This window comes from Oratosquilla oratoria, chromosome 31 (genome assembly GCF_046742065.1).
Source record: "Oratosquilla oratoria isolate Oo_2021 chromosome 31, ASM4674206v1, whole genome shotgun sequence".
Taxonomy (NCBI): Eukaryota; Metazoa; Arthropoda; class Malacostraca; order Stomatopoda; family Squillidae; genus Oratosquilla; species Oratosquilla oratoria.
This window is the reverse complement of record NC_134807.1, coordinates 35,210,525-35,235,810: the sequence shown is the minus strand read 5'-3', so window position 1 is coordinate 35,235,810 and position 25,286 is coordinate 35,210,525. Positions and strand designations below refer to the sequence as shown.

The window sequence follows — 25,286 nt, the reverse complement described above, 5'->3', positions numbered from 1 at the left end:
ATTTACCTCTTCTTTTATTTCAGTGCTTACTTTTTTAAGTCACCTCTTTGTTTAATTCTTTATTCATCCTCCATAGTTAATTAGTTTCTTGTTTCCATGATTTGTTCATAATTCTCATCTCCCTCTCTGTGTCTATAATTGTACTTAGAAGTCTTCTTTCGTACCCAGTGATTCCAGAAAAATGTCCCTCGTCTCCACTATCTAATAGAAATCTTTTTGTACCTCGCAGCGACCTGAAGCCTATATTTACATTTTGCTTCGCTTATGCACTGGTAGATGGCTTTGGGTACATGTTTATATTGTAATGTGATGGACCACCATCATGGGGCTTTTCTGGCCTGTCATAATTTTGTTCCATTTTACTTCAAAACTCACTATTTACATTGTAATTTAACCATTTCGGGTATCCATGGGCACTCCCCTTCCCAGTTAACACAATCTAGGTATCCTGGTATTGTAGCACTGTTAGGACATTGCATTTTTAAAGTATTTCTTGGGAGCTCCAGTTTTATGTGTTGTCACTGTGACGATCGACATACTATATGTGTGTATTGACCTAGTTGTGTTATATGGGAAGGGGAGCTATGCTTGTGGTGACCCATCTTTGTATCTTGCAACATCTAGTTTCTTAAATTCATGTATGGTGTTTGCACACACTATTTGTATCAGACATCCACCACTCTGTGGAAGGCTTTTTTTTCCAGATCTCTTCTATAACTGTCCTTTTTGAGTTTCTTTTCATGTCCCCTTGTTTTTCTTCTATCCCAATTTAATAAGTCTTCTCTATCAAGGACTTCCATGCCTTTCATAATTCTGTAAATGGCCAACAGATCACCTCTTTCTCTTCTTTGTTCCAGGGTTGGTAGTTCCAGTTTAGACAATCTTTGCTCATATGTCAGTTTTGAAAGTGTTGGGGCCATCTTTGTCATTGCTCTTTGGATTCTTTCTATTTTCCTTATATTCTTTTTTGTACTGGGTGTCCATAGTGTTGCTGCATACTCCAATCTTGGTCTTATCAGTGTGACTAGTATTTTCACTATTTTGTTTATCTGCTTGTCTGGGGACATGTCTTTGGTGATGATTACTCCTAGGTCCTTTTTGGAACCAACTTTCTTTACTTCCTTTGCACCGATTTTATATTGTCCTGGTAAGTAAATGCCTTGGTGGATTAAAAAGTGTAATGAGAAATAGACATCTGGAAATGGATGCTAAAAGGAGGTTATATGAAGGAGTGATTGTGCCAACAGCACTGTATGGGGCAGAAATATGGAACATAAGAGAGGAGTTTGAATGTGTTTGAGATGAAATGTCTGAGAAGTATGATAGGGGTTACTAGGCTAAATAGAGTGAGAAATGAGGAGGTGAGGAGAAGAACAGGAGTGGAAAGGGAGCTGGGAGATGGGTTGATGAAAGAGTATTAGGATGATTTGGACACATGGAAAGAATGAGTGAAGAAAGATTAGTAAAAGAGGTGTGGAAGGAGTGAATATTAGGGGGCGTCCTAGGATTAGATGGATGGATGAGGTGAAAGGGGCATTACAAAAGAGAGGTGTTAGGTCCGCTGGCTCAAACACTTAGTAATTTTCATTCTTCTGTAGGCCCCATGCCTTGTCCTTCTCTTTAATTATGTTTCCACCATATCTTCTGTAACAAGTTAGTAATGTTTCTGGATGGGGTAAGCAAACTGGACATAAATCTTCTTGATTTTTTTCTTCATTAATTCTCTACATCATTATTAGATTAGGTACACCAGAGGACTCCCACCTGGGATCTTCTTACACCCACCAAGCCAAGCCTGCTCCGATGTCACAATTTAATTCATCCAATAGCTTTGAATGTTACAAATAAATGCCACCCTTTAACCTCTTCACTCCGGGCCAAAATCTCGCGGGCAGCATTAGCTGTCAGACGTACGATGTGTCGTAATAATACTCGCATCATAAAATATAGTCACCGCTTATATCGATCGTTCTCTCTTTCACCCGTGAATTTTGATAACCATAGAAAATGTGATGAAGACAGTTTAGAGAGTATGTCATTACGGAGGGGCAACTACAATGAATATAATCAAGACGCCGATATGGCAGCCTCGCGTATCCACTTGCTCCATATGCCGCCTACGTATGCAGCACCGTATGGAAGGGGTTAAGGGTGTGACTTTACCTCCATGCACCAATAATTTTTCTCCACCCTTTTCTTCAATCAGAAAGGCTGTTATACTGTCTCAAGCAGTACTGTTTACGCAAGCAATCTGTCGCAAGCTGAGTGTGGCTTGTATGTTTACATTTCATCCCATCATCACTGTTATTGATATCCTAACTTGTATTTACAAACTTTAGGCAGTAGCGAGAATATGCAACTCTGCACTTCCCATAATATGCAACTCTGCACTTCCTATCGGCCATTGTTTCAAAACATCCAAGTAATAAAATTTGCATATCTTTTCACCTATCCCTCTATCTACTTAAATGTCTACCTTTGTCTGCTGGCTTCTTACAAGAGGAATGTCTGTTGAGGAAGGACAGGAGAGGACAGAAGATAGGGGTGAGTGGAGAGGGGTTGTGTATGGATGGTGCTGTGATGCATGAAGGGGAGTGGGTGGGGGATGGGAGCCGAAGGGATTTTTCCCCGTCTTTTCTTTTTCTGCATGAGGGGACAGAAAGGGGGGGTCGCCAAATTTATGAAGCGGCCTTGCTGTGGATGTGCTGTGTCTTACGACACTACTTCTGACCCAGGTCAGTGGACGGGATGCAGGGATGACCCATCATCCAGGAGGTGCCAACGTAAGAGGGAGAGAGGAGGATAGAGGGGAGTGGAATATGTAGGGAATGGAATGGGTGGGAGTGGTTTCTATGCCCTTTTTTTTTTTTCCTAGCCCCCATGTAAGGGGGAAGCCTTTGGTATATGTATGTACTTTTCCAAATTCTATCATACTACATTTCTTAATGTTGAAGTCCACTTTCCATTTCTGACTCCATTCCCAGACCTTGTTTAGATCTCTCTGTAGCGATTCACAATATTCTTCCATACTTTCATTAGTAGTTTTGCGTCATCTACAAAGAAGTTCATGTAACATTCTACACCTTCATGCATGTCATTTACATATATAGCAAACATTATCAGAGCCAGTACTGAACCCTGTAGGACTGCACTTGTCATTTCTTCCCAAGTAGAGTTTTTACCTCTGAGCACCACTCTCATTTTTCTTCCATGCAAGAAATCTTCCATCCATTTGGATAGTTTTCCTTGTATACCTCCTGTCGTTTCAAGTTTTCTTAATAGTTTTTTGTGTGGTGCTTTATCAAATGCCTTTTGTAAGTCCAGGAAAGCAGTCTGCACATTTGTCCATTTCTTGCATTATATCTATTAACCTTAGATAGAAACAAGTCAAATTTGTGGCACATGATCTTTTCTGTCTATATCCGCATTGTCTCTGATTTAGTATATTGTTCTCCAGATGTTTAGTCCATCTACTTTTGATAACTTTCTCACAAATTTTGGCTATTGTACTTGTAAGAGAGACCGATCTATATTTTGTTGGGTCTTCCTTGTTACCTCCTTTATACATTTGCACGATATTAGCATTTTTCCAGTCTTCTAGTACCTCTCCTTCTTTGAGTGAGCAATCTATTATTTTGTATATTTTGTCCATTAGTGCATTTATACATTCTTTTAGTATCCAGTTTGCAATTCCTTCCAGACTGTGATTTTCTGACATCAAGGTTCATTATTTGGTCCTTTATTTCTTTCTGTGTCACAATTATTTCTCTCATGGGGGTATCTTTCTTCCCTTCCTTCATCCCAATTGTGTATGTTTTCTTTAATGAACACAAATTTGAAATGTTTGTTCATAATTTCAGCCATTTCTATATCCTCAGTGTATTCCATGTTCCCTTGATGTATTTTTACTATTTTCTGTTTGTTTATTTATTTTCTTTTTTACCATTCACATATCTATAGAATAATTTAGGTTGATCTGTACAGTTGTCTATTATGTCTTTTTCATAGTTTTTTTTTTCTTCCCTGCATCTTTTTACACATTCATTTCTTAGTTTGATATTTGCCACTTTCCAGTTGTTTTTTTCCATCTCTTCCAAACTTTGTCTCTTCTATCTTTTACATCACTACATTTTTTCTTATACCAACATTTAATGTACACCTTTTCCTGTTTTTGCTTTGGTACATATGCACTCCTTCATTACAGATTTCTTTTAAAATTATTCATTTCTCTTCCACCTATGTTTCTTCATTAAAGAATTTTTCCCAACTCTCTTTTTGAAAGAATTTTCTAAGTTTCCCAAAATCCGTTTTGTTATACATCAGTCTTCCTTTTCTGTGTTTCTCCCCATATATATTTCCTCTTTTAGTTCGAGCTAAAGTAGTACGTGGTCACTTTCCAATCGGTGTCTTGTATTAAATTTTATCCACAATTTCAGGCTTTGATGTGAATATTAAAACTAGTCTTGACGGTTCTTCATTATTTCTATATCTGGTATTTTCTTTTACCCATTGAGTCATTGTGTCTTCAATGGTCATGTCCAGTAGTATGTTTCCCCAAAGGTCCTCTCCACCCTTCACTGTCGTCTCCTCCCAACATATTTAGAGTTAAAATCACTCATAATTACTAGATTTCTTCTTATCAGCATTTCATTTAATGTATGCATTGTGTCTTCCAACATTTTGGAATGGTCACTCTCTTTCCAAGAATGTGTTTTCAGGGGCACATAGATCACAATTTTTCTACTTTTCATGTCACTATTTTCAACTTTTATCATAATCTTTGTCACATTTAAGCTCTTAGTCAAAAACATGACCTCACCCTGTTTTTACCTCTATATTTTATCCTGTAATTATAAACCATGTCCGACATTATTTGGTGTTAGACCTTTTAATTTTGTCTCCACAATTCCCATTATATCTGGTTTTTCTTCTAGATAATCATGTAATTAATCTAATTCTGAAATCAGACCGTCCATGTTGATATAAATTACTTTTAATTTTTTTCCTTTTCCTCCTTGTTTTCTGTTTCCTGCATTTCCTTTCTCTTGATATACCATTTTCTCATCCTCAAGGCCAACACTCCATAAAGATTCCCTTTTGGTCTTTTTTTTCTTTCTTTTTTCCCTCAATTTTTTCATTAGCTTCATTTTTTAGTGTATTTGCTCTCTTTTTTCCTCTTGGCTTATTTCCTTTTTTAACCATACTTTTTGTTGTATTTTTCACTTTTTGTCAATTTTTCTGTTATTGCTAATACTTCTGCTATTATTTGTGACCTTAATTGAATTTTTAGAGGTCAATTCTTTTCTTTTGAGTATTGTCCCATTCTATGCACTTCTATTTCCTTTTCTATTTCTTGCCCCCCATCTTGTACTTCTTTCGGAATTTCTTTTGCTATTTCTTTTTCCTCTTTCTCTTAAGTGCCTAGCTAAATTGTTTTTCTTTTATACCATGTACCACTGTGCACTTTTTTGTCTTGTGTTCCTGATCCAATTTTCTTTCTCTTTGATTACTTTAATAACTACTTCCATTGCATTTTCTTGTATTTGTTGTACAATTTCTTTAAAAGCTATTTTTTTATTATCCTGATTTAATTTCCATTGGTTTTTAATTTTTGAAGATTTGTTTCCCTTATACTATCTCCAACTTTCTCAATCACCACTTTAATTTGTTTACCTCTCTTTTCAAAGCCTCACCTTTGCTAGTATCTTCATTTTTCATCCTTTCATTTTTTTTTTTTTTTTTTTTTTTTTTTAGGTCTGCATTTTGTTTTTTCAACTCGCTCATTTCTCTATACATTGTTTGGGTAGTTACCTAATCGTAGCATACAGGAAAGGAGCAACATTTGTTGGGTCCTGTCACTTACTCTAGTTTATCATTCTAGTCTCAATTTCATGTACAATTTCCATTCATCCATATACCAAAGTTTTTTTTCCCCCTTACCAAGGAAGTAGCCAAAGTCAAAAGGAATATACCCACTCCCACCCATTTCATCCTCACCCATTCTGCTTCCATCCACCACCCTTTCCTCCTTCTCATCTTAGCTCCTCATGGATGTCAGGTCATCTTTGTATCCTGCCCACTGCCGTGAGTCAGAAGCAGTGCAGCCAGACACAGTATATCCACAGCAAGGCCACTTCACTTAATCAGCAAATCCTCCTCTTCATCCCCTCATGCAGAAAAATATAAGATGGGGAGAAATCCTTTCGAGTTGCTTCAAAATATCATTCGCACATAACCCTTCCCTAACCTCCATCCCCCACCTACTCCCTTGCATCACAGTGTCATCAATACACAGCTACACTCCACTCACCCCTGTCTCCTGCTTGTTCCCTTCCTTTCTCTTGCTCGATGCCCTTTCATTTCATCCACAGGTGCTCCTCATGTTCACTCCATCCACCTCTGCCTTCCCCACCTCTTTTACTAATCTTTCTTCACTCGTTCTCTCCAAAAGAATGTACTATTCCAACTTAATCTATATCCTTGATTTCCAAGATAATGTACAATTTCAACTTAATCTATATTGTACCAACTGCATAGTCAATGAATGGAATAAACTTCCTGCAGAGGCAGTGCAATGTGGTTCAGTTCAAAGCTTTAAGATAAGCTTTTAGATAAACACCTAAGCAAGATGCTGTAATGCCTGCCATTTATCTTATATTATTTGTTTATTTGTTTGTTATTGTCTGTTTAATATTATTTGCTTGATTTTCAAATACTTATATATCAATTTATTATTATTTACTATTTACCTGTTCATTTACTATTTAACTATACCTATGCATTTATTTTATTTATTATCATTTATATTATTATAATTTTTACTTATTTGTTATTATTATAATTTTATCTTTTTTATATCCGACCTAGTTATGGATCAAAAGGTCAGCATGCTCCACCTTTATAATCTTTTGTAAAATCATTGATATCCAAGAGAATGCACAATTTCAACTTAATCTATATCCTTGATTTCCAGTTATTATATTTAGATTTGAATTAATATATTGTTCAAGTTTGGGTTATATCACCTGATATAGCCCAAGCTTGAACAGTACAAGAATTCAAATTAAATATGATAATTGTGTGTGTGTTAATGTAAAATTAACGATCTACTGGTATAAGCTGGAACAAAATGGTATACCACAGGTCCAAGTGGTTTGAAAAACTGTGTTATTTATGGTTTTATCATGTTTCTTATTTTTCATTTGCAGAGAGCAATTGTGACACAGTTAAGGAATCTTGGAAAAGATGTTATGGAGGAATGTGAACCTTCCACTGATGTGGGTGTGATGTGTAACTTGCACTCTCCAAGTGGACACTTTACTTCTTCCCTTGGCCTAGACAGAACTGCACGGCGGTATCACTTGGTGTTGTCCCAGCCACTGTCACCAGAACCACCACCACCCAGGAAAAGACCTCGAAGGCAGGGTCGTTCAGGAATAGGTCAGCGAAAAAATCTGAGTCCTGTAAAACCCTCACTTAAAGACATTAAACCAAACTTGAAGAACTTTGACTCCAACAGTGATGTGCTTTGTGGTTCTGATGGTCATAATACAATTGTGTTAACTAGTGATTCAAAGGAGGATATTGAACATAAACCCCTCAGTACATCACTCCATTGTTTAGATTCATGTAGTCCAAACTTTCAGTGCAGTGCAAAAGGAAATTTCTTAACCAATGAAATTAACGATAGTAAATTGATGTCTAGTATGAGAAATCTATCAACAAACTTACGGCAAACTGATGGGGATGGTGTTATACCCAATACTTATAGCAAAGGTTACCCACAAAAACTACCTAACAAGGTTTTTCAGTGTAGACCATCCTCTCCAAATAATATACATTTCAGTGGTCCAGCTAATGTGGAAAAAGAAGGAATTGAAAATCCAACACTTCTGAAAGTCAAACAAGAAGTGGTTCCAGAGTGTGATGGAGAGCCAGACAGTACATTTAATATTAAAACAACACTTAGAACAGGCAAAAAAGGTTGCTCTGATTATTTAATTCCAAAGATAATTAGACAGAATAGAGGAATTCCTAGTGAGACATTGAAAAGAAATAACAAGGAAAATGTGGCTGTGCAAGATACAGAAGAAGAATATTCTGGTGAGATCCATAATCTTTCAGCACGGGATCTAGTCAGTCCATCTACAGAAGATATGGCTCTGACAGTATCTAAGCCATGTGTTAGCCAAGTAAATAAATTCTCAGAAGTATGGGTCAAGAGTGAAGAAGATTCTTTTGCTGTGAATAAAGAAGAAAAACCTAAAATAGAGTACAAGTTTTCCTGTAACATATGCTCATACAAAAGTATGAGAGAAAATCATTATATCAAACATATGAGGCTACATGATAAGGTAAGATACTGACTCAAATAGGAATTTGAATTTGGGTAATTATGAGGTTTTATTTTATGTAATTCTTTGTACTTGTGGGTAAAATTTTGAGGTAGATATATTTTGATATATTTGTGAAGGTTATCACATGTTAAAGCAAATTCACATCTTTTCTTGTGCTCCTGTGGTGGGGAGATAGAAATGTCACCTCTGTGTTACTATATTTGTTATAAAATGTGATTAAATGGGACAGAGTGAAGGGACTAAGGATCCCTTTTTCTGCCCTTTTCTCTTCCAAAGAACAAAGGTACGCTTTGACTCTGACACTATCCTTACTGGGGTCATGGGTATCTATACACAATCACATGTAGTAGTAGAAAATGTTATAAGGATAGATTTCTAATTTACAGTTATGAGATGTAATTTGCTGCAAAGGTATTACCTTTTTATATCCAGATTTGATTCATTGGTTTAGATATTCAGATATTTTCTGTTTATGATTGCAGGTCCAAACTTTATTTCATTGTGATGATTGTAATTTTGTGTCTATTCGATTGAGTCATCTTCGAAGGCATAAAATGTCACATGCTCAAGAAACCTTACACTGCAGTCATTGTACTTATACCTGTGATGACCACAAGCTTCTTGCAAAACATATGCGAGTGAAACACTTCCCTGCAGTCAAACAAAATGAAGAAGAGGTATGTTTGGAATTAATCTGTTTGTGTAGACCTTTGTACTTGGAATAACTACATACTGTGGTCAATTGATGTTCTCTTTATCAAAAGTAAAATCTGGCCCTGAGCTGGCTATTGGCTGCATGTTATTGTGCAGTGTAGATTGCTTACTAACATGCAGGAAATTTTTTAGGGTCTATGTGGGGCACCCCTATGGATCTGAGCCACATATCATTTTGCCTATGTTAGAGAAAATCTCTACTAGAGAAATATGCTTTTTTTTTTGTACTGCAATTGTCCCTTTATTATGCTGCCCCCTCTTGAAACTGTTTTATACTACTGTTTTGAGTGTATATTTCTATTTTTTGCCTCTGTCCCCTGTGGTGGGACATGAAAGAATTCTGCCACCAAGTTTCCCATGTAGGTTATAAAAGGTGGCTAAAATGGGATGAAGTGATGGGAATAAGTATCCTGTTCTCTGCATAAGAAGTCAAAGGTGTAAGAGGGTCTGGGAGGAGATTTCCAACCAGAACCCCAAGATTTGGGTGTGGTACAGATGAGAATAAAAGGAAATAGATAGGCAGTATAGTTTTGAGAAGGAAGATGGACGTGTTGGCATCAGTGAAACCAAGTTGGAAGGGGTGATTTTGGGTTTGGGAGTGCAGTTGTGGAGAGGGGGGATGTTGGGAGTGAAGAGAGGATGATGGAGAGAGGGGTGGCTCTACTAGAAAGTGAAGAGATAGGAAATTGTGTGGTGGAGTGGAAGGAAGTTTTCTCAAGGTTAATGTGGATGAAGGTGAAACTGGGAGGGAAGATGTCGGTCTTTGTAAATATATATGGGCCTGGTAGTGAGAAAATATAGAAAAAAAGGAGGCTTTTTGGATTTATTTGAGTGCTTAGAGATTTCTGAGACGAATGTCAATGGAGTGGTATTAGGAGATCTCAATGCTAGAGTAGAGTAGGGGATGAACCAAAAGATGGAGAGTTTGGGAAGTTTGGAGTACCAGGTAAAAAACATAGTAGAAAGTTGATATATTACACATCATAGGATGTCACACTACAAGAAGATAGCAAACCATACAATGTTGCATATGCCGCACGAGGAGCACCGAATGGCTGTTGAGCATCAGGTTTAACTAGAACCTGACTGGAGTCCCAATTAACAATGGAATTAGGCCAACCTGACCTTGACCTCTTAGGACACCTGGTCTGCACAATGATATGACTGTTGAAAAGCATATATCTACTGAAGGAATTATCCTTATATTTTATTTTTCACCATGTATTATAAAAACTCCTAGTAAAAGAGGTGTGGAAGGCAGCTTGTGGAAGGAGGGAACATGAAGGGGTGACCTAAGATGAGATGAATGGTTGGGGTAAAAGGGGCTTAGGGGAAGAGGGGAATGTCTGTTGAGGAAGGACCGGAGAGGTCAGAAGACGGGTGAATGGAGAATGGTTGTTTATGGATGATGTTGTGGTCCATGAGGTGGAATGGGTTGGGGGTGAGGAAGTACAGTGAGACCTCTCATTAATGGACGTTAATTAGCTGTGTTTTCGGTGTTTTTGGTGCTGTTGTTTAGTGTGTGCAATCACTATGCCACCCAAAAACCACTCCAAAATACTGAAAACACAGCTAATTAACGTCCGTTAATGAGAGGTCTCACTGTACAGTATGTGTGAGAAAAATTTGATGCAGCCAGAAGGGATTTCTCCCCATCTCCTTTTCTGCATGAGGGGACTCATGTGGATGTGCTGTCTTGTGACACTGCTTCTGACCGAGGGCAGTGGACAAGATGCAGGGATGACCTGTCATCCAGGAGGTGCCAAGATAAGAGGGAGGGAAGAAGGTGGAGGGGGGTGGAGTGTGATAGGGATGGAATGGGTGTGAGTGGTTTTTATGCCTTTGTTTTTTGGCAACCTCCCTTGTAAGGGGTGAAAAAAGCCTTTTGTATATGTATGTACAGTATTAGTTTAGGAATACTATGTAGATACTGTCGCATTTCATTAGAATAGAAACATTCTGTTTTTAAGAGAAAAAAATGTGTATGAATGTGGCTAATATTCCTCATTTTATCGAGGTTTCACACATCCTTATTTCATTCCACTAGAGCTAGAAAAATTTACCTTTAGGGTCTTAGCCACTAGAGTGGCTTGATTACATGAAAAGCATAGAGAACCTGACCTTTAATGGTAAAAATTATATTCATTATGAAATCAAGAATGAGATGGATGGAATGAAGTGATGCACATATTTCTATTTGGTAAGAAAGAGAGAGTGCTAAAGATAGAAATTAATGGAGAGCCACTGTAATTGAATGAAGGAATTGTGTGGCTCAATTCGTAAATGGATGAGAGAGGATGTCCTCATATGGTGAAGGGATGGCCCTGTTTTGAAAGAACTGTGCCTCACTGTACTGCTTATGACCCAAGCAGTGAGGGAGGGGATAGGGTGACCCTTTAGCCCCAAGGTGTTAAGCTGGGAGGGATTTTTTTTTTTTTTTTTTTTTTTTTTTTTTTTTTTTTTTTTTTTTCCTTCTTCTTCTTCTTCTCTATTTTATATGTGAATGCATGAGTTGGCTTAGTTACCACTCATGTTAAGGGGAAAGGGTCTTTCATGTACACAATACTGATAATAGGTATATTTCAGATTGGTATTGATTATATAATGCTTATTTATTTGCAGTCAGGGGCTGCACTAGAAGAATACAAATGTGAGGAGTGTGCATACAAAACCAGTTGGTTTTATGCTTTCCAGAGGCACCAGAGATCTCATTTCTCCAATAAAGTCGTTGTTTTCCATACTTGTCCACAGGTGGGTTTACTGTCTGTTATTGTTTCATTATATTGTATACAGTTGAGAGGGTTGTATGGATTGGAAACCTGATACATTTGTAGGAACTACATGTAGATATAATGGTAGCATTTATAATTTTAGCCAGTCAATCCATTGCCCCGTGTCTTTCCTGCAGGAGCACAGTTGTTCCCAGGTAACCATGAGTAGGCACTGGATTGACCCACAAGTCACTTATTGAAGAGATAATGTGTTGTTCTTTGGGTAAGGCTAAAGTTGGGCAATGTAAAGGCATTGAGTATCTTCTGTGTGGTGATAGCATCTGTGATAAAGACTAATCTGTGTTCATGGTGTTTATAGCTGAATGGTAGCATGAATACAAATGTAATCAAAACAATTTGAATTTAGACAAAGAAGATCATGTACAATAAACTTGATCTACTTCTATTCGTGACTAATAGAAATAATACAAGAAAGGGATGGATGGGTGGACTGTGCCTTTCTTGACCTACAAAAAGCATTTGATAAAGTACCACACAAGAAACTAATAAGAAAAATAGAATCAATAGGTGGCATCAAAGAAAAATTATTGGAATGGATGGAAGACTTCCTGACAGGGAGAAAAATGATGATAGTAATTAGGGACAAATACTCAAATTGGGAAGAAATGATAATTGGTGTCCCACAAGGTTTGGTATTGGCTCCAATCATGTTTGCCATATACAGTATATATAAATGACATGGATGAAGGAGTGGAGTGCTATATGAATTTCTTCGCAGATGACACAAAAATACTAAAGAAAGTAAGAGCAGAGGAGGATTGTGAATCATTACAGTTAGACCTAAACAAAATCTGGAAATGGAGTCAAAAGTGGGATGTATAATGGAGTTTGGAAAAAGTAAAAATAAAATACAAGGAATTATGAAATTGGTGAAGAAGTCAAAAAAGTGAACTTGGAAAGAGACCTTGGAGTAATAATAGCAAAGACACACAGGACAAACATATAAATAAAATAGTCAGAGAAACCTTCAGCCTATTAAGGTCAATAAAAGTGTCATTTGACTACTTGGATGAGGAAATGGATAAGAAATTATTAGTTACACTAATAAGACCAAAACTGGAGTACACAGCAGCACTATGGACACCAAGTACTAAAAAGAATACAAAGAAATTAGAAAGAATACAAAGAGCAATGAAGTTGGCACCAGCTCTCTCCAAATTAACATACAAACAAAGCTTGTCCAAATTGGAACTACCAACTCTGGAACAAAGAAGAGAAAGAGGAGATCTACTGACTTTAGAATCATGAAAGGAATGGAAATCCTAGATAGAGATGATTTATTAAAATGGGACACTGGAAAAACAAGAGGACAGGAAAAGAAACTCAAAAAGGATATCTATAGAAGAGATCTGAAGAAAAAAAACTTTCCACATAGAGTGGTGGATACCTGAAATAAGTTAGATAAGGAAACAGTGTGTATAAACACTACTCAAGATTTTAAGGAAAAACTTGATGCTGAAAGATACAAAGATGGGTCACCACACATAGCTCTCTTCCTGTATAAAACAAGTATGTAAATACAACTAGTGTAGTTCTTCCTTCTGACAGTGATTTCTCTGTAGGACTAATATCTGGGGGAGTTTTTTTTTTTTTTTTTTTTACCTAGTTGTATCTTATGGGAAGGGGAGCTACATATTGTGGTATCCTGTTTCTGTATCTTGCCATATCTAATTTCCTTTTAAATTCTTGTATTGTTTTGCACACACTATTGTTTCATCTAGTATGGTCCATACATCCACCAGTTTGTGGGGAAAGCTGTATTTTTTCAGGTCTCTTCTATAATTGCCCTTTTTGAGTTTCCTTCCATGTCCTCTTGTGCTTCTCTTATCCCAATGTAGTAAGTCATCTCTATCAAGGATTTCCACACCTCACATAATTCTGTGGCAGTGGAAAATGAATTTAAAATGAGAGAGGCTGGAGGAAGTGAAGAGCTTTAAATATTTAGGGTAATTTATAGCAAGGTATGGAGGAGTCAGGGTGGGTGTGAATTATATAGAGTCGGTAGCTCTAGTTTTGACTATTTCTTCATATAACAGTTATAGTGTTGGGGTCATCTTGGTAGTTGCTCTTCGGATTCTCTCAATCTTCCTTATATTCTTTTTAGTACTGGGTGACCTTAGTGTTGCTGTGTACTTCAATTTAGGCCTTATCAGTGTGACTAGTATTTTCTTTACCATTTCTTCATCCAAGTAAGTAAAAGCCACTTTTATTGATCTTAGCAAGTTATAGGTTTTGCTGACAATTTTGTTTATATGCTTGTTGGGGGACATATCTTTTGTGATGATCACCCCTGGTCTTTTTCAGATCTCACTTTGTGGGAGAAGAGCTATGCTCGTAGTGACCTGCAGTTGTATCTTTCCTCATCCAGTTCTTTCTTAACCACTTCACTCCGGGCCAAAATCTCGCGGGCAGCATTAGCTGCCAGATGTACGATGTTGCATCATAAAAATAGTCACCGCTTATATCGATCATTCTCTCTTTCACCCATGAATTTTGATAACCATAGAAAATGTGATGAAGCCAATTTAGAGAGTATGTCAGTTACGCAGGGACAACTACAATAAATATAATCAAGACGCCTACGTAGGCGGCACCGTATGGTAGAGGTTAAAATTATGTATAGTTTTAGCATTCACTGTTTTCTCTTTCAATTTATTTCATGTATTACTCTGTGTGGAAAGCTGCTCTTCTTCAAATCTCTTCTGTAACTGTCCTTCTTAAGTTTCTTCTCGTGTCCTCTTGTGTTTCTTCTGTCCCATTTAAGTAGATCATCCTATCAAGGATTTCCATCCCTTTCATAATTCTATAGATGGTTATCAAATTGCCTCTTTCTCTTCTTTGTTCCAGAGTTAGTAAGTTTAGTTTGTCCAATCTTTGTTTGTATATCAGCTTGCTAAGTGTTGGTGCAATCTTTGTCAATGCTTTTTGTATCTTTCTAGTTTATATTTTTTATTGTACTGGGTGTCCATAGTGATGCTGTATATTCTAATTTTGGTCTTATCAGGGTAACTAGTATTCTCTTTACCATATCCTCGTCCATGTAGTCAAAGGCCACTTTCATTTATCTTATTAAATTGTAAGTTTCTCCAACTATTTTGTTTACATGTTTGTCTGGTGGTATGTCATTTGAGATAATTACTCCAAGGTCTCTTTCTGAGTTTGCTTTTATAACTTCCTTTGTTCCAATTTTGTATTGACCAGATATTCTATTTTTACTTTTTCCAAATTCCATTATACTACATTTCTTAATATTGAAATTCACTTCGTTCTTTATACTCCATTTCCAGACTTTGTCCAGGTCTTCTTGAAAAGATTTGCAATCTTCTTCTTTACTTACTCTCTACAATAGTTTCGCATAATCTGCAAAAAAGTTTATATAACATTTGATTCCTTCATCCATGTTGTTTATATAAACAGCAAACATGATCAAAGCCAATATGGAGCCTTGCAGGACTCCACTTACCATATTTACCCAATTTGAGTTCTTTTCTCTAAGTACCACTCTCATTTTTCTTTCGTTCAAGAAGTCTTTCATCCATTCCAGTAATTTTCCCTGTATTCCACCTATTGTTTCAATTTTTCTTTATAGCTTTTTGTGTGGTACTTTGTCAAAAGCCTTTTGTAAGTCCAGGAAGGCACAGTTTGCCCAGCCATCTCTTTCTTGTATTATTTCTACCACTCGGTAAAAGCATATTAAGTTTGTAGTACATGATCTTCCACTTCTAAATCAAAATTGGTGGGGGTTTAGTATTTTGTTCTCTTTCAAGTGTTTAGTCCATTTACTTTTGATAACTCTTTCACGTTTTTTTGCAATTGTGCTTGTAAGGGATACCAGTCTATAGTTTGTTGGATTTTCTTTATCTCCTCCCTTATATATTGGTACAATATTTGAATTTTTCCAGTCTTGTGGTACTTTTCCTTCTTTGAGTGAGAACGTTATCTTGTGTATTTTGTCTGTGAGTTCATCTATGCATTCTTTTAATATCCAGTTTGCTATTCTGCCTGGCCCATTTGACTTTCAGACATCAAGTTTCTTTATTTGGTCCCTTATTTCTTTCTGTGTCACTGTTATTTCTTTCATTTTGGGGGATCCTTCTTGGGGACCATCATCCCACAATTGTGAGCTTTCAACTGTAAATACAGACTTAAAGTGTCTGGTCATTGCTTCAGCCATTTCTACATCTTCTGTGTATTCTTTATTCCCTTCATGCAGTTTCACTATTTCATGTTTGTCTTTTAGTTTATCGTTTACATATCCGTAAAATAGTTTAGGTTGCTCTTTGCATTTTGCTATTATATCTTTTTCATAGTTTCTTTTTTCCTCTCTGCATATGTCTATGTATCCATTTCTCATTTTGATGTATGTTTGCCATTTAGTAACTTTTTTCTCTTTTTCATCTTTTCTAAGCCTTGTCTCTTCTATATTTAGCATCACTACATTTTTTATTATACCAGCACTTTATGTACACCCTTTTCTGTTTCTGCTTAGGCACATGTTTATCTGTACCTTCCTTATATATTTCTTTAAAAATGTTCCATTTCTCTTCCATCTTTGTTTCATCATTTGCAAATTTTTCCCAATTAGCATTTTGATTTTTTTTTTCTAAGTTTTACAAAGTCAGTTTTGTTGTACATTAATCTTCCTTCTCTATGTTTCTCATTCCTTCTCACAACATTTTGTTCCTTAAGCTTGATCTCTATTAGTATGTGGTCACTCTTTCCAATTGGTGTCTTATAGTTTATTTCTTCCACAATTTCAGGCTCAGAGGTGAATATCAAGTCTAGTCTTAATGGTTCTTTGTTTTGTCTATATCTAGTGTTTTCTTTGACCCATTGAGTCAATGTGTAATCAATGGTCATATCCAGTAGGACATTGCCCCAGTGTTCCTCTCCACCTCCCATTGTCAATTCTTCCCAATTTATTTCCTTTGCATTAAAGTCACCCATAATTACTATGTTTTCTCCATATTTCAGTGTCTCTGTTAATTCATTCTTTGTGTCTTCTAGTAATTTTGAGTGTTCGCTGTCAGTCCAAGCCTTAGTTTTTGGGGGCACATATACAACTATGAATTTTCTACTTTTCATACTGGTATTTTTTACTTTAATTGTGATCAATTCCACATTATCCTTTCCTTCTGTTGTCTTAATTACATTTAGGTCCTATCTACTCAATAGCATGACTCCTCCTCCTGTTTTCCATTCTATTTTTCAACCAAAGGCTGTAAACCTTGTCCCACCATACTTGATTGTATAGGACCTTTTAGTTTTGTCTCCACAATTCCCATTATGTCTGGTTTCTCTATTGACAGATAGTCATTCATTTAATTTATTCCAGAAATCATACTGTCCATGTTTGTATATGTCACTTTTAATTTTTTTCTTTTCTTCTCCTTTTTGGTTTATGTTTCCATTTTTCTGATGTACTATTTTCTCAATCTCAGATCCAGCACTCTCCAGAAAAACTAATTTTTTTCAGTCTTCGTTCTTTTCTCGTTTTTTTCTTGGCTTTACTTCTCAGTGCCCTATCTTTCTCTATTTATCTTCATTCATTTCCTATTTTATCCACACATTTATGTATTTTTCCCTGTTTACTAGTTTTGCCACTTTTGATAGTATTTCTTCTGCTATCATTTGAGCTCTTAGTTTGATTTTCATTGGTCTGTAGTTTTTTTCTTTTGAGTATGTACCTATCCTATGCATGTCATTGATTTCCTTTTCCAGATTCTGACCCTTGTCTTGAACCGCTTTTTTTTAGTATCTCCTTCGCAATTTCTCTTATTTTCTCTTTGGTATTTGTGTACATTGTGTTTTTCATTGATACCATAAACCACAATGCATTTCTTTTTGTTCACTATGTCTCTCACCCAATTTTCCTTTTCTTTGATCACCTTGATCACTGTTTCCTTTGCATTCTCTTCTACCTGCTGCTGTACTATTTCTTTGAATGAGATTTTTTGATTTTCACGTTCCTGTTTCCAGTGATTTTTTATTGTGTTCAGATTGGTCTCTTTGATTCTTCCATCTTTTCAGTTATTGCTTGTAATTGTTCTTTAACCTCTTTCTTCAGTTCTTCGTTTGTAATTCTAACCTCATTTTCCTTTCTTTCATTTTCTCTTTTTATCACACTCGGTTCTTTTTTTAGCTCGTTTGATTGTCTTAATATCACCTCGTTAGTTGTGCATAAGTTGGATACCTCTAGTTGTAAAGCTATGGTCTAATCTTAAATCAATCAATTCTTCTGCTAAGTTGTTAATTTCTCAATTCCTTATTGCCCTGCTAATCCTAATATCTCTGTCAGTGTCCGTAGTTTTATCCATTGTTTCCTCTTGCCTCCTAAATCTCGAGAATAAATCATCATTGATGTACCTGCCAGTTGTCCTCGGAGTATCGTTTAAACATGTTTTTGTATAATTCCCAATGGGGACTCAACTCTGGATATATCCAGTCCCCTCTTGGTTGATTCGTTAATCCTTATTTCTTCTTTGTTACTTTCTATTTTGTGCTAAAAATATGATTCTAAGAACTGGATCATATACATACCTTGCCAGTCCCACGAAAACATATTGTTTTACCCCGAAAATGACAACAAGGCGTTTTTCCTGTAATAGCAACAAAGCACTAATTCGGAGCTCGCTGTTGACACCTTCCTCTGCGACTGCTTACGACTGTGTGTGCTTTTGTATGAATGTGTTGTGTGGTGGTGGTGTTTGGGTAGTATACTGCCAGTGTTTTTTTTTAGGTCAGTTGATTGAGCTTGTGTATATGGTGGATGTATGGGACTAAGGGCTTGTGCATACACCTTTGCCTATCGTTTTCTTGTTCTGTGGAGAGAAATTTTGTTTCTGTGTGTATATGTATTATTGGGTGGTTTTAATGCATCTTGTTATAATTTTTTTCTTTTTCTTTTTAAGTGTATGTTTTTCCAGATTTTAGGGAACCATACTAAGGAGGGATAGTCTAGTGTGGATCTTAAGAAGTTCTTGTAGACTGTGATTGTGATTAGTCTTTCTGCTTATCAAAAACTATGCTTACTACCACTCTTAGTATGTTGATTTTCATTATTAGGTCCATGAGGTGTGTGTTGAAAGACAGGTATCATATTTACTTATTTGTTTTTCAATGGTTGTCTGCAGTTAGCTGACCTGGGAACTGTGGGTCTCCTGCAAGAGAGACTAGGGGCAATAGGTTTAGTGACTGGAGTGAGCATTGTGGCTGGCAGTGGTACAAAAGCCCTTCCACAGATTTCTCTCTGAAGGAACTTTGGGCTATTACCTATGTTGTATTAGTGTAGGGCAGTTTCTGTGTTGTTATTTTATAGTAGTAGGAGAAGGGGAACAGTCATCAGTTGTCAGCACTCCTTATGTGAAAAGGTGAAGTAAATATAGTTAAAGTTGACACAGAGAGATCTTGGGCCTCATCTGGAGACCTAGTGCCAGTCCCTGAGGGCTGCACCTTCAGATGGAGGTGAGTGTGTTGATAAGTTTTGAAGAGTAGTGACAGATGAGTTTCTGACATGGATCTTGTAGGGCTGCTACTAGCATGTATCTGTCAGTGGTCCTATAATTTTTTGGTGACACATTTCTTTTCAGATTTAAAATTAGTATTTACTTTTAATGAATTTTTTGTTCAATATTGGAGATTGGTTTTAAATAGATACAAGGTGCAATCAGTCATTCCATTGATCCAAATCTCTCTTGCTGGAGACCATGGCCCACAGGATTCCAATCATAACCACAAAGTTACCCTTAGGTCACTTAGTAAATAATGAAATGCATACAGTGTTTAGTAAAAGGATAAACAAACAATTGTTTTAAATATTTGTGGGTGTTTTGATTTTTTACCCTTAGGTCACTTAGTAAATAATGAAATGCATACAGTGTTTAGTAAAAGGATAAACAAACAATTGTTTTAAATATTTGTGGGTGTTTTGATTTTACAGTGTTCTTACAAAACAGCACGGAGAGAACATTTTCTTCGACACATCAATAATGTTCATCAGAATCACCGCCCATATCTGTGTGATGTGTGTGGGAAAGCCTTCAAACGCCAGGATGCCCTCAAGTAAGGCTCTCTGTTTATTTTCTTTTAATACATTAAATTATTTGTATTTATAAGATGTACATCTGCTGTCCTCTTTGCTTCCCTCACCTTGCATTTTGTTTCTACTCTCTTCATTATGTGCTTTGCATCCAATTTTTATATGCTTGCATATTTTCTTCCACCACCACCTTCACCTCTTGATCCCACTATTTGCTGCCTCTACTGTTCCCTCCTATTCATCTCATCCCACATACCATCTCTTCAGATTTCCTCCTTGAAACTTACCCATTCTTCTTCTACTTTTGTTTCTTTGTTAATTCTTCAGTACCTCCCTTACTGCTTTCAGCTTTTCCTAGTATGAGATGCAAAATTGATAAAAGTTTGTAAGGTACCTAGGTTAGATGGTTGTCACATGGATTTTCTGATGAAGGGAGGAGCAGTTGTAGTGAACTGGAAGAGTGCATGTATAGTTCCACTATATAAAGGAAAAAGGGACAAATAATTAGGGAAGAGTACTGTGGGTTTAGGAAAAAAAAGAGGTGCATACATTAATTTATTATAATAAGGGAGATATCCAAGAAGTTTTGGCATAAGGTAAGGGTGCCTATTGGATTTATGGATTTAGTATATGGCAGGGTTGACAGAAAAGCATTAGGAAATGTGTTACAGATATACAGGATAGGGGTAAGTCTCTTGAGGGCAGTCAAAAGTTTTTACACAAGTAGAAGAGTTTGTGTGAGGGTGGGAATGGAGAGATTGAATGGTTTGAAGTGAAGGTGGGGCTGTGCTAGGGTTGTGTATTGTCATCATGGTTGTTCAACATGTACATGGATTTGGTGGAATAGGAGTTAAATGTGAAGGTGTAGGGCAAGGGTTTGGTGCTGGTAAGTTAGAGTGGAAGGAAGTGGAAGGTGAGCCAGCTGTTGTTTGTGAATGACAATGCACTAGTAGCTAAGTCAAAGGAGAGGTTGAAGCAGTGGCAGAGTTTGGTAGGGTATGGAAGAGGAGAAAGCTGTAAGTAAATGTGGCCAAGAGTAAGATGATGAGATGTACTAAGGGAGAGGGTGGCAGTGGAAGATGAATTTAAAATGAGAGAGGCTGGAGGAAGTGAAGAGCTTTGAGTATTTAGGGTCATTTATAGCAAGGTATGGAGGAGTCAGGGTGGGTGTGAATTATAGAGTAAGAGAAACAAGCAAATGTCTAGGGGAATGAAAAGTGTCATCGTAAATAGGTATCTGGAGATGAGTACAAATAGAAGACTGTGCAGATTGGCAGTTGTGCCCATGACACTATATGGAGCATAGATTTGAAATATGTAGGAACAAAAACAAAGAGCCCAAACATTTTTCAGATGAAGTGCATAAGAAGTATGAGTGGATGTACTAGGATAGAGTAAGAAATGTGGAAGTGAGGCAGAGAGTGGGTGTGGAAAGAGCTTGCAAACAGGGTTGATGAAAGCTTCTTGGATGGTTTAGGCATAACAAAAGAATAAGTGAATAAAGACTAGCAAAAAGAGTGTGGAAGGTAGAGCTAGCTGGAGTAAGCTGGAGGGAAAGAGCACAAATGAGGTGGATGGACTGGATGAAAGGAAGTGTTGGGTGCAAGAGAAGTGTCTGTCAAACCAGGAAAGGAGAGGGCAAGATTTAGGTGCGAGTAGAGAGTGGCTGTGAGTAGACAAGAAAGTGATGCAACCCAAAGTTACTTCTTCTTGTCTGCTTTGTAATACTCAGTTGGATGAGGGGAGAGGGTTGCCATGTAATGAAACGGTGGGGGTAAACTAGCTTTGGATATTGGGACCTTCCCTGGAGATGTGTATCTTGCTATAATGTCTCTAACCCAAGCAGTGGGTGGGAGACATGCAATACCCTTCATCTATAAGGAGCAAAGATAGGAGGGACAACAAATGGGAATAAAATGCTTGAAGGATGGGTATGTGCCCTAACTTTGCCACCTCCTTTATGAAAGGGAAAAAGGCCTTTTGCTATATGTATATAATTTTAGGTTTGTGTTTTGGCTTTTTTGAACATTCCATTCAAAAATTGTATCATGTATTTAAACTTGAAGATGGATAATGCAAGTAGGGCAACTTTATTTTTCTTGAGATATGGTTTGTATGAATTGTAAAGGTTATGGGAAATCCTTTTACAGACAGCATCATGTGACTCACTATCAGCAGCATGGTGACAGTGATAGAGTTGCAGCTTCGTGTATTGGCTATGTGTGTCATGTATGCAAGAAAGTATGTCGATCATCTGCTTACCTGAAGGAGCATATGGTAAGGGGATTATGTGAAAGTAAATCATGTTAAATTATATATAAGATATCTTCATTCTATCCACATATTAATTGAAAGTACAATTTTATAATATTTGGATTAATTGGTATTGTAATTAACTGATGATGATTAAGTTCAATCAGGTCTTAGTTGATGGAAACTATGACTCATACTCATAAGAAATGATAATAATGAAAGAAATAAGGGAGTTGATAGGAGAACAGTATGGAATTGTACATACATAAGTACTGAAAGGCCTTTTCCCCCATGTAAGGGGTGGTCAGTGGCCGAGTCAAATAATACACCCACATATCTATACTTTCATTTTCTTACAGACTTTTCTTCCTCTCCCACAAAAACCAATCTCACAAAAGTTGGTGGTTTGACCTAGCTCATCCATGATCCATACACCTACCTTATACCCATCCCACACGCTTCTAACCCATTCACCACCCTTCCCATCATTGCACCTCATGGATGAAGGGTACCCTGTCCCCCCCACCACACCACTCAGGTCAAGGCCACCACAGTGAGACACTGGTTCCATGGCAGGTTCCAATAGCATTAGCTGGTTTACTTCCCACTTATCTTTTACACTCTTTTCATTGTTCAACATTCCTCTTATATCCAGTGCCTTCTTCACCCTCTCCATTCACTGCATTCTTGGTCTTCCTCGTGAGTTCTCTCCATTCATTTCTGCTTTCTCCATTCTTTTTTAGTAGTCTTTCCTCATTCATTATTTCTATATGCCCAAACCATCTCGTCACTCTTTGATTTGCACTATCTAACAGCTATGTTTACATCCCCCACTCTGTTGTCTCCACATTTCTCAGGATTAGATTTAAAGTAAATGTGAGCAAAAGTAAGGTAATGAGATGTGTAAGGAGTGATAACATGAGTGGGTTGGAGGTGAGTTTGAAATGTGAGAGGCTGAAGGAAATGGAGAGCTTATTTGGGGTCACATGTAGCAGTGAATGGAGGAGTGGAGGTAGGGGTAAATTATAGAATAAAGGAGGCTAGTAAATGTCAGGTGTAATGAAAAGTATTATGAGAAATAGATATATGGGGTTGATTGTGTAGTAGAGGGTTACCTCCTTTATAAGGTAGAAGAGGTCCTTGGTTTGTAGATAGATTGTATGAGACTGATTGTGCTCTTGACATGGTATGGAGTGGAGTGGAGGAAGAGGTTATATAGATCAGATATTCATACATATATATACCAAAGACTTTTTCCCCCCTTACAAGGGAGGTAGCCAAAAAATAAAGGCATAAAAACCACTCCCACCCATTCCATCCCTAATACACTCCACTCCCCTTCACCCTCTTCCCTCCTTCTTATCTTTACACCTCCTGGATGATGGGTCATCCCCGCATCTTGTCCACTGCCCTGGGTCAGAAGCAGTGTCCCAAGACACAGCACATCCACAGCAAGGCTGCTTCATTAAATCGGTGACCCCCCCCCCCTCTCCATCCCCTTACGCAAAAAAGGAGAAGACAGGGAGAAATCCTTTCTGGCTGCGTCAGATATTCACTCTTAAATAAACTCAGTAAAAAAAAAGTGTAAGGGATGAAATTATACCTGTGTATTGGGGATCTGAAGGCATATGATAGAATAGATAAGAAAAGAATATAGAACACATTTGGATGGGACCAGTGCAAGTGATGGTCTTGAGAAATGGGCATCAGAGAATTATTTCCTTGCTGTTCATCTTCAGAATCTATCAGCATGCTCTCACCTATATCTGGGGATTCAGCCTTGAGGGGCTAACAGTCAATTTCTGGACTTGGCCCAAGATCACTCTATCAATTTCAGATGTATTTCTCCATCTTTTCACATAAGGAGAGCTGACAACTGGTGATTTCTCTCCTCCTATTACTGTAGTCTGATGATATAGAAACAGGCCCACACTAATACAACACAGACAATCCAAGATTTCTTCCCAGAGAAATCTATGACAGGACCTGAGGCTCTTTGTTGGCTATTATTGGGCTGCAATAGTTGGGAAGTGTGGCATGCCAGTTAGAAATCATAGTGGAGAGTTAACCTCTTCACTCCAGGGCACATCGCACGTCTGGCAGCATTATCTGCCCGACGTGCGATGTTGCATCATAATAATCGCATTATAAAAAATAAAGTCAGTGCTCAATCGTTCGTTCTCTTTCACCCGTGAATTTTGATAACCATAGAAAATATGATGAAGCCAGTTTAGAGAGAATGGAAGTTACGTAGGTACGACTACAATAAACATAATCAAGATGCCGACGTCGGCATCATCGCATACCCACTTGCTCCTCATGCCGCCTATGTAGGCGTCACCATATGGAAGTGGTTAATGGTGGAGATGTGTTTAGAGAGTTAATGATAGCTAACACAGTATATAGAAAAAAGGTCAAGCATAAGTACACATGGGAGAGGGTGGTGAATGGAATAGCAGTTGATAAGACATTAATGGACAATGTAGTGATATCCAGGACAAGAGAAGGAAGAGTTCTGGATATCCATGTTCTTAATCACTTTGGTACGATGACACCTACGTAGGTATCATGAGGCGCAAGTAGATACATGATGATGCCGGCATTGGCATCTTGATTATATACATACTTTTTATTGTAGTTGTACATGTTACCCCCAGATTCTGTGAACTGGTTTGACCACATTTTCTGTGTTCATTATTACTCAGAGTAAAAGAGAATGAGTAATACAGCAGTGAGTTTATATTTTATAATGTGAGTAGTGTGTTGCATCATACATTTGGCAGCCAATGCTGCACGTGAGAATTTGACTCATACTGAAGTGGTTAAGGGAGAGAGTGGGGGAACATCAGATAATTTTTTGGTGGAAGGTAAGTTGGGAGTGGAGGATAGGTGGAGAAAGAAGAAAAGAGCAGAATGTAGAGAGGTGCTTATAGTAAGATGTTTAAATGAGAAGGAAAAGGAGCAGGAGTACCAGTAGATGTTGAGAGAAGTGTGGAAGGTGGTGAAGGGTAGAGTAGAGGTAGAAGTGGAGGAGGAATGGGAGTGTTTCAAAGAGAGTGACAAGGTGTGCAAAAATGGTATGTGGAACAAGGAGGATAGGAGAGAATAGAAGGAAGGGTAGTCAGTGGTGGA

At 37.4% G+C, this 25,286-nt stretch overlaps 1 protein-coding gene across 4 annotated transcripts in view; it reads left to right on the top strand.

Annotated features, from left to right (window-relative positions):
• LOC143041515 (uncharacterized) overlaps positions 1 to 25,286 on the top strand; it is an 85,947-nt gene that overhangs the window by 45,532 nt on the left and 15,129 nt on the right. For 3 of the 4 annotated variants that reach the window (XM_076213481.1, XM_076213479.1, XM_076213480.1), the window contains 5 exons: positions 7,209 to 8,354; positions 8,840 to 9,034; positions 11,694 to 11,822; positions 19,803 to 19,924; positions 22,052 to 22,178. In XM_076213481.1, the coding sequence (XP_076069596.1) occupies positions 7,209 to 8,354; positions 8,840 to 9,034; positions 11,694 to 11,822; positions 19,803 to 19,924; positions 22,052 to 22,178 (1,719 nt within the window). The remainder of the gene's footprint in view (positions 1 to 7,208; positions 8,355 to 8,839; positions 9,035 to 11,693; positions 11,823 to 19,802; positions 19,925 to 22,051; positions 22,179 to 25,286) is intronic. The other variant, XM_076213482.1, reaches the window with a different exon arrangement.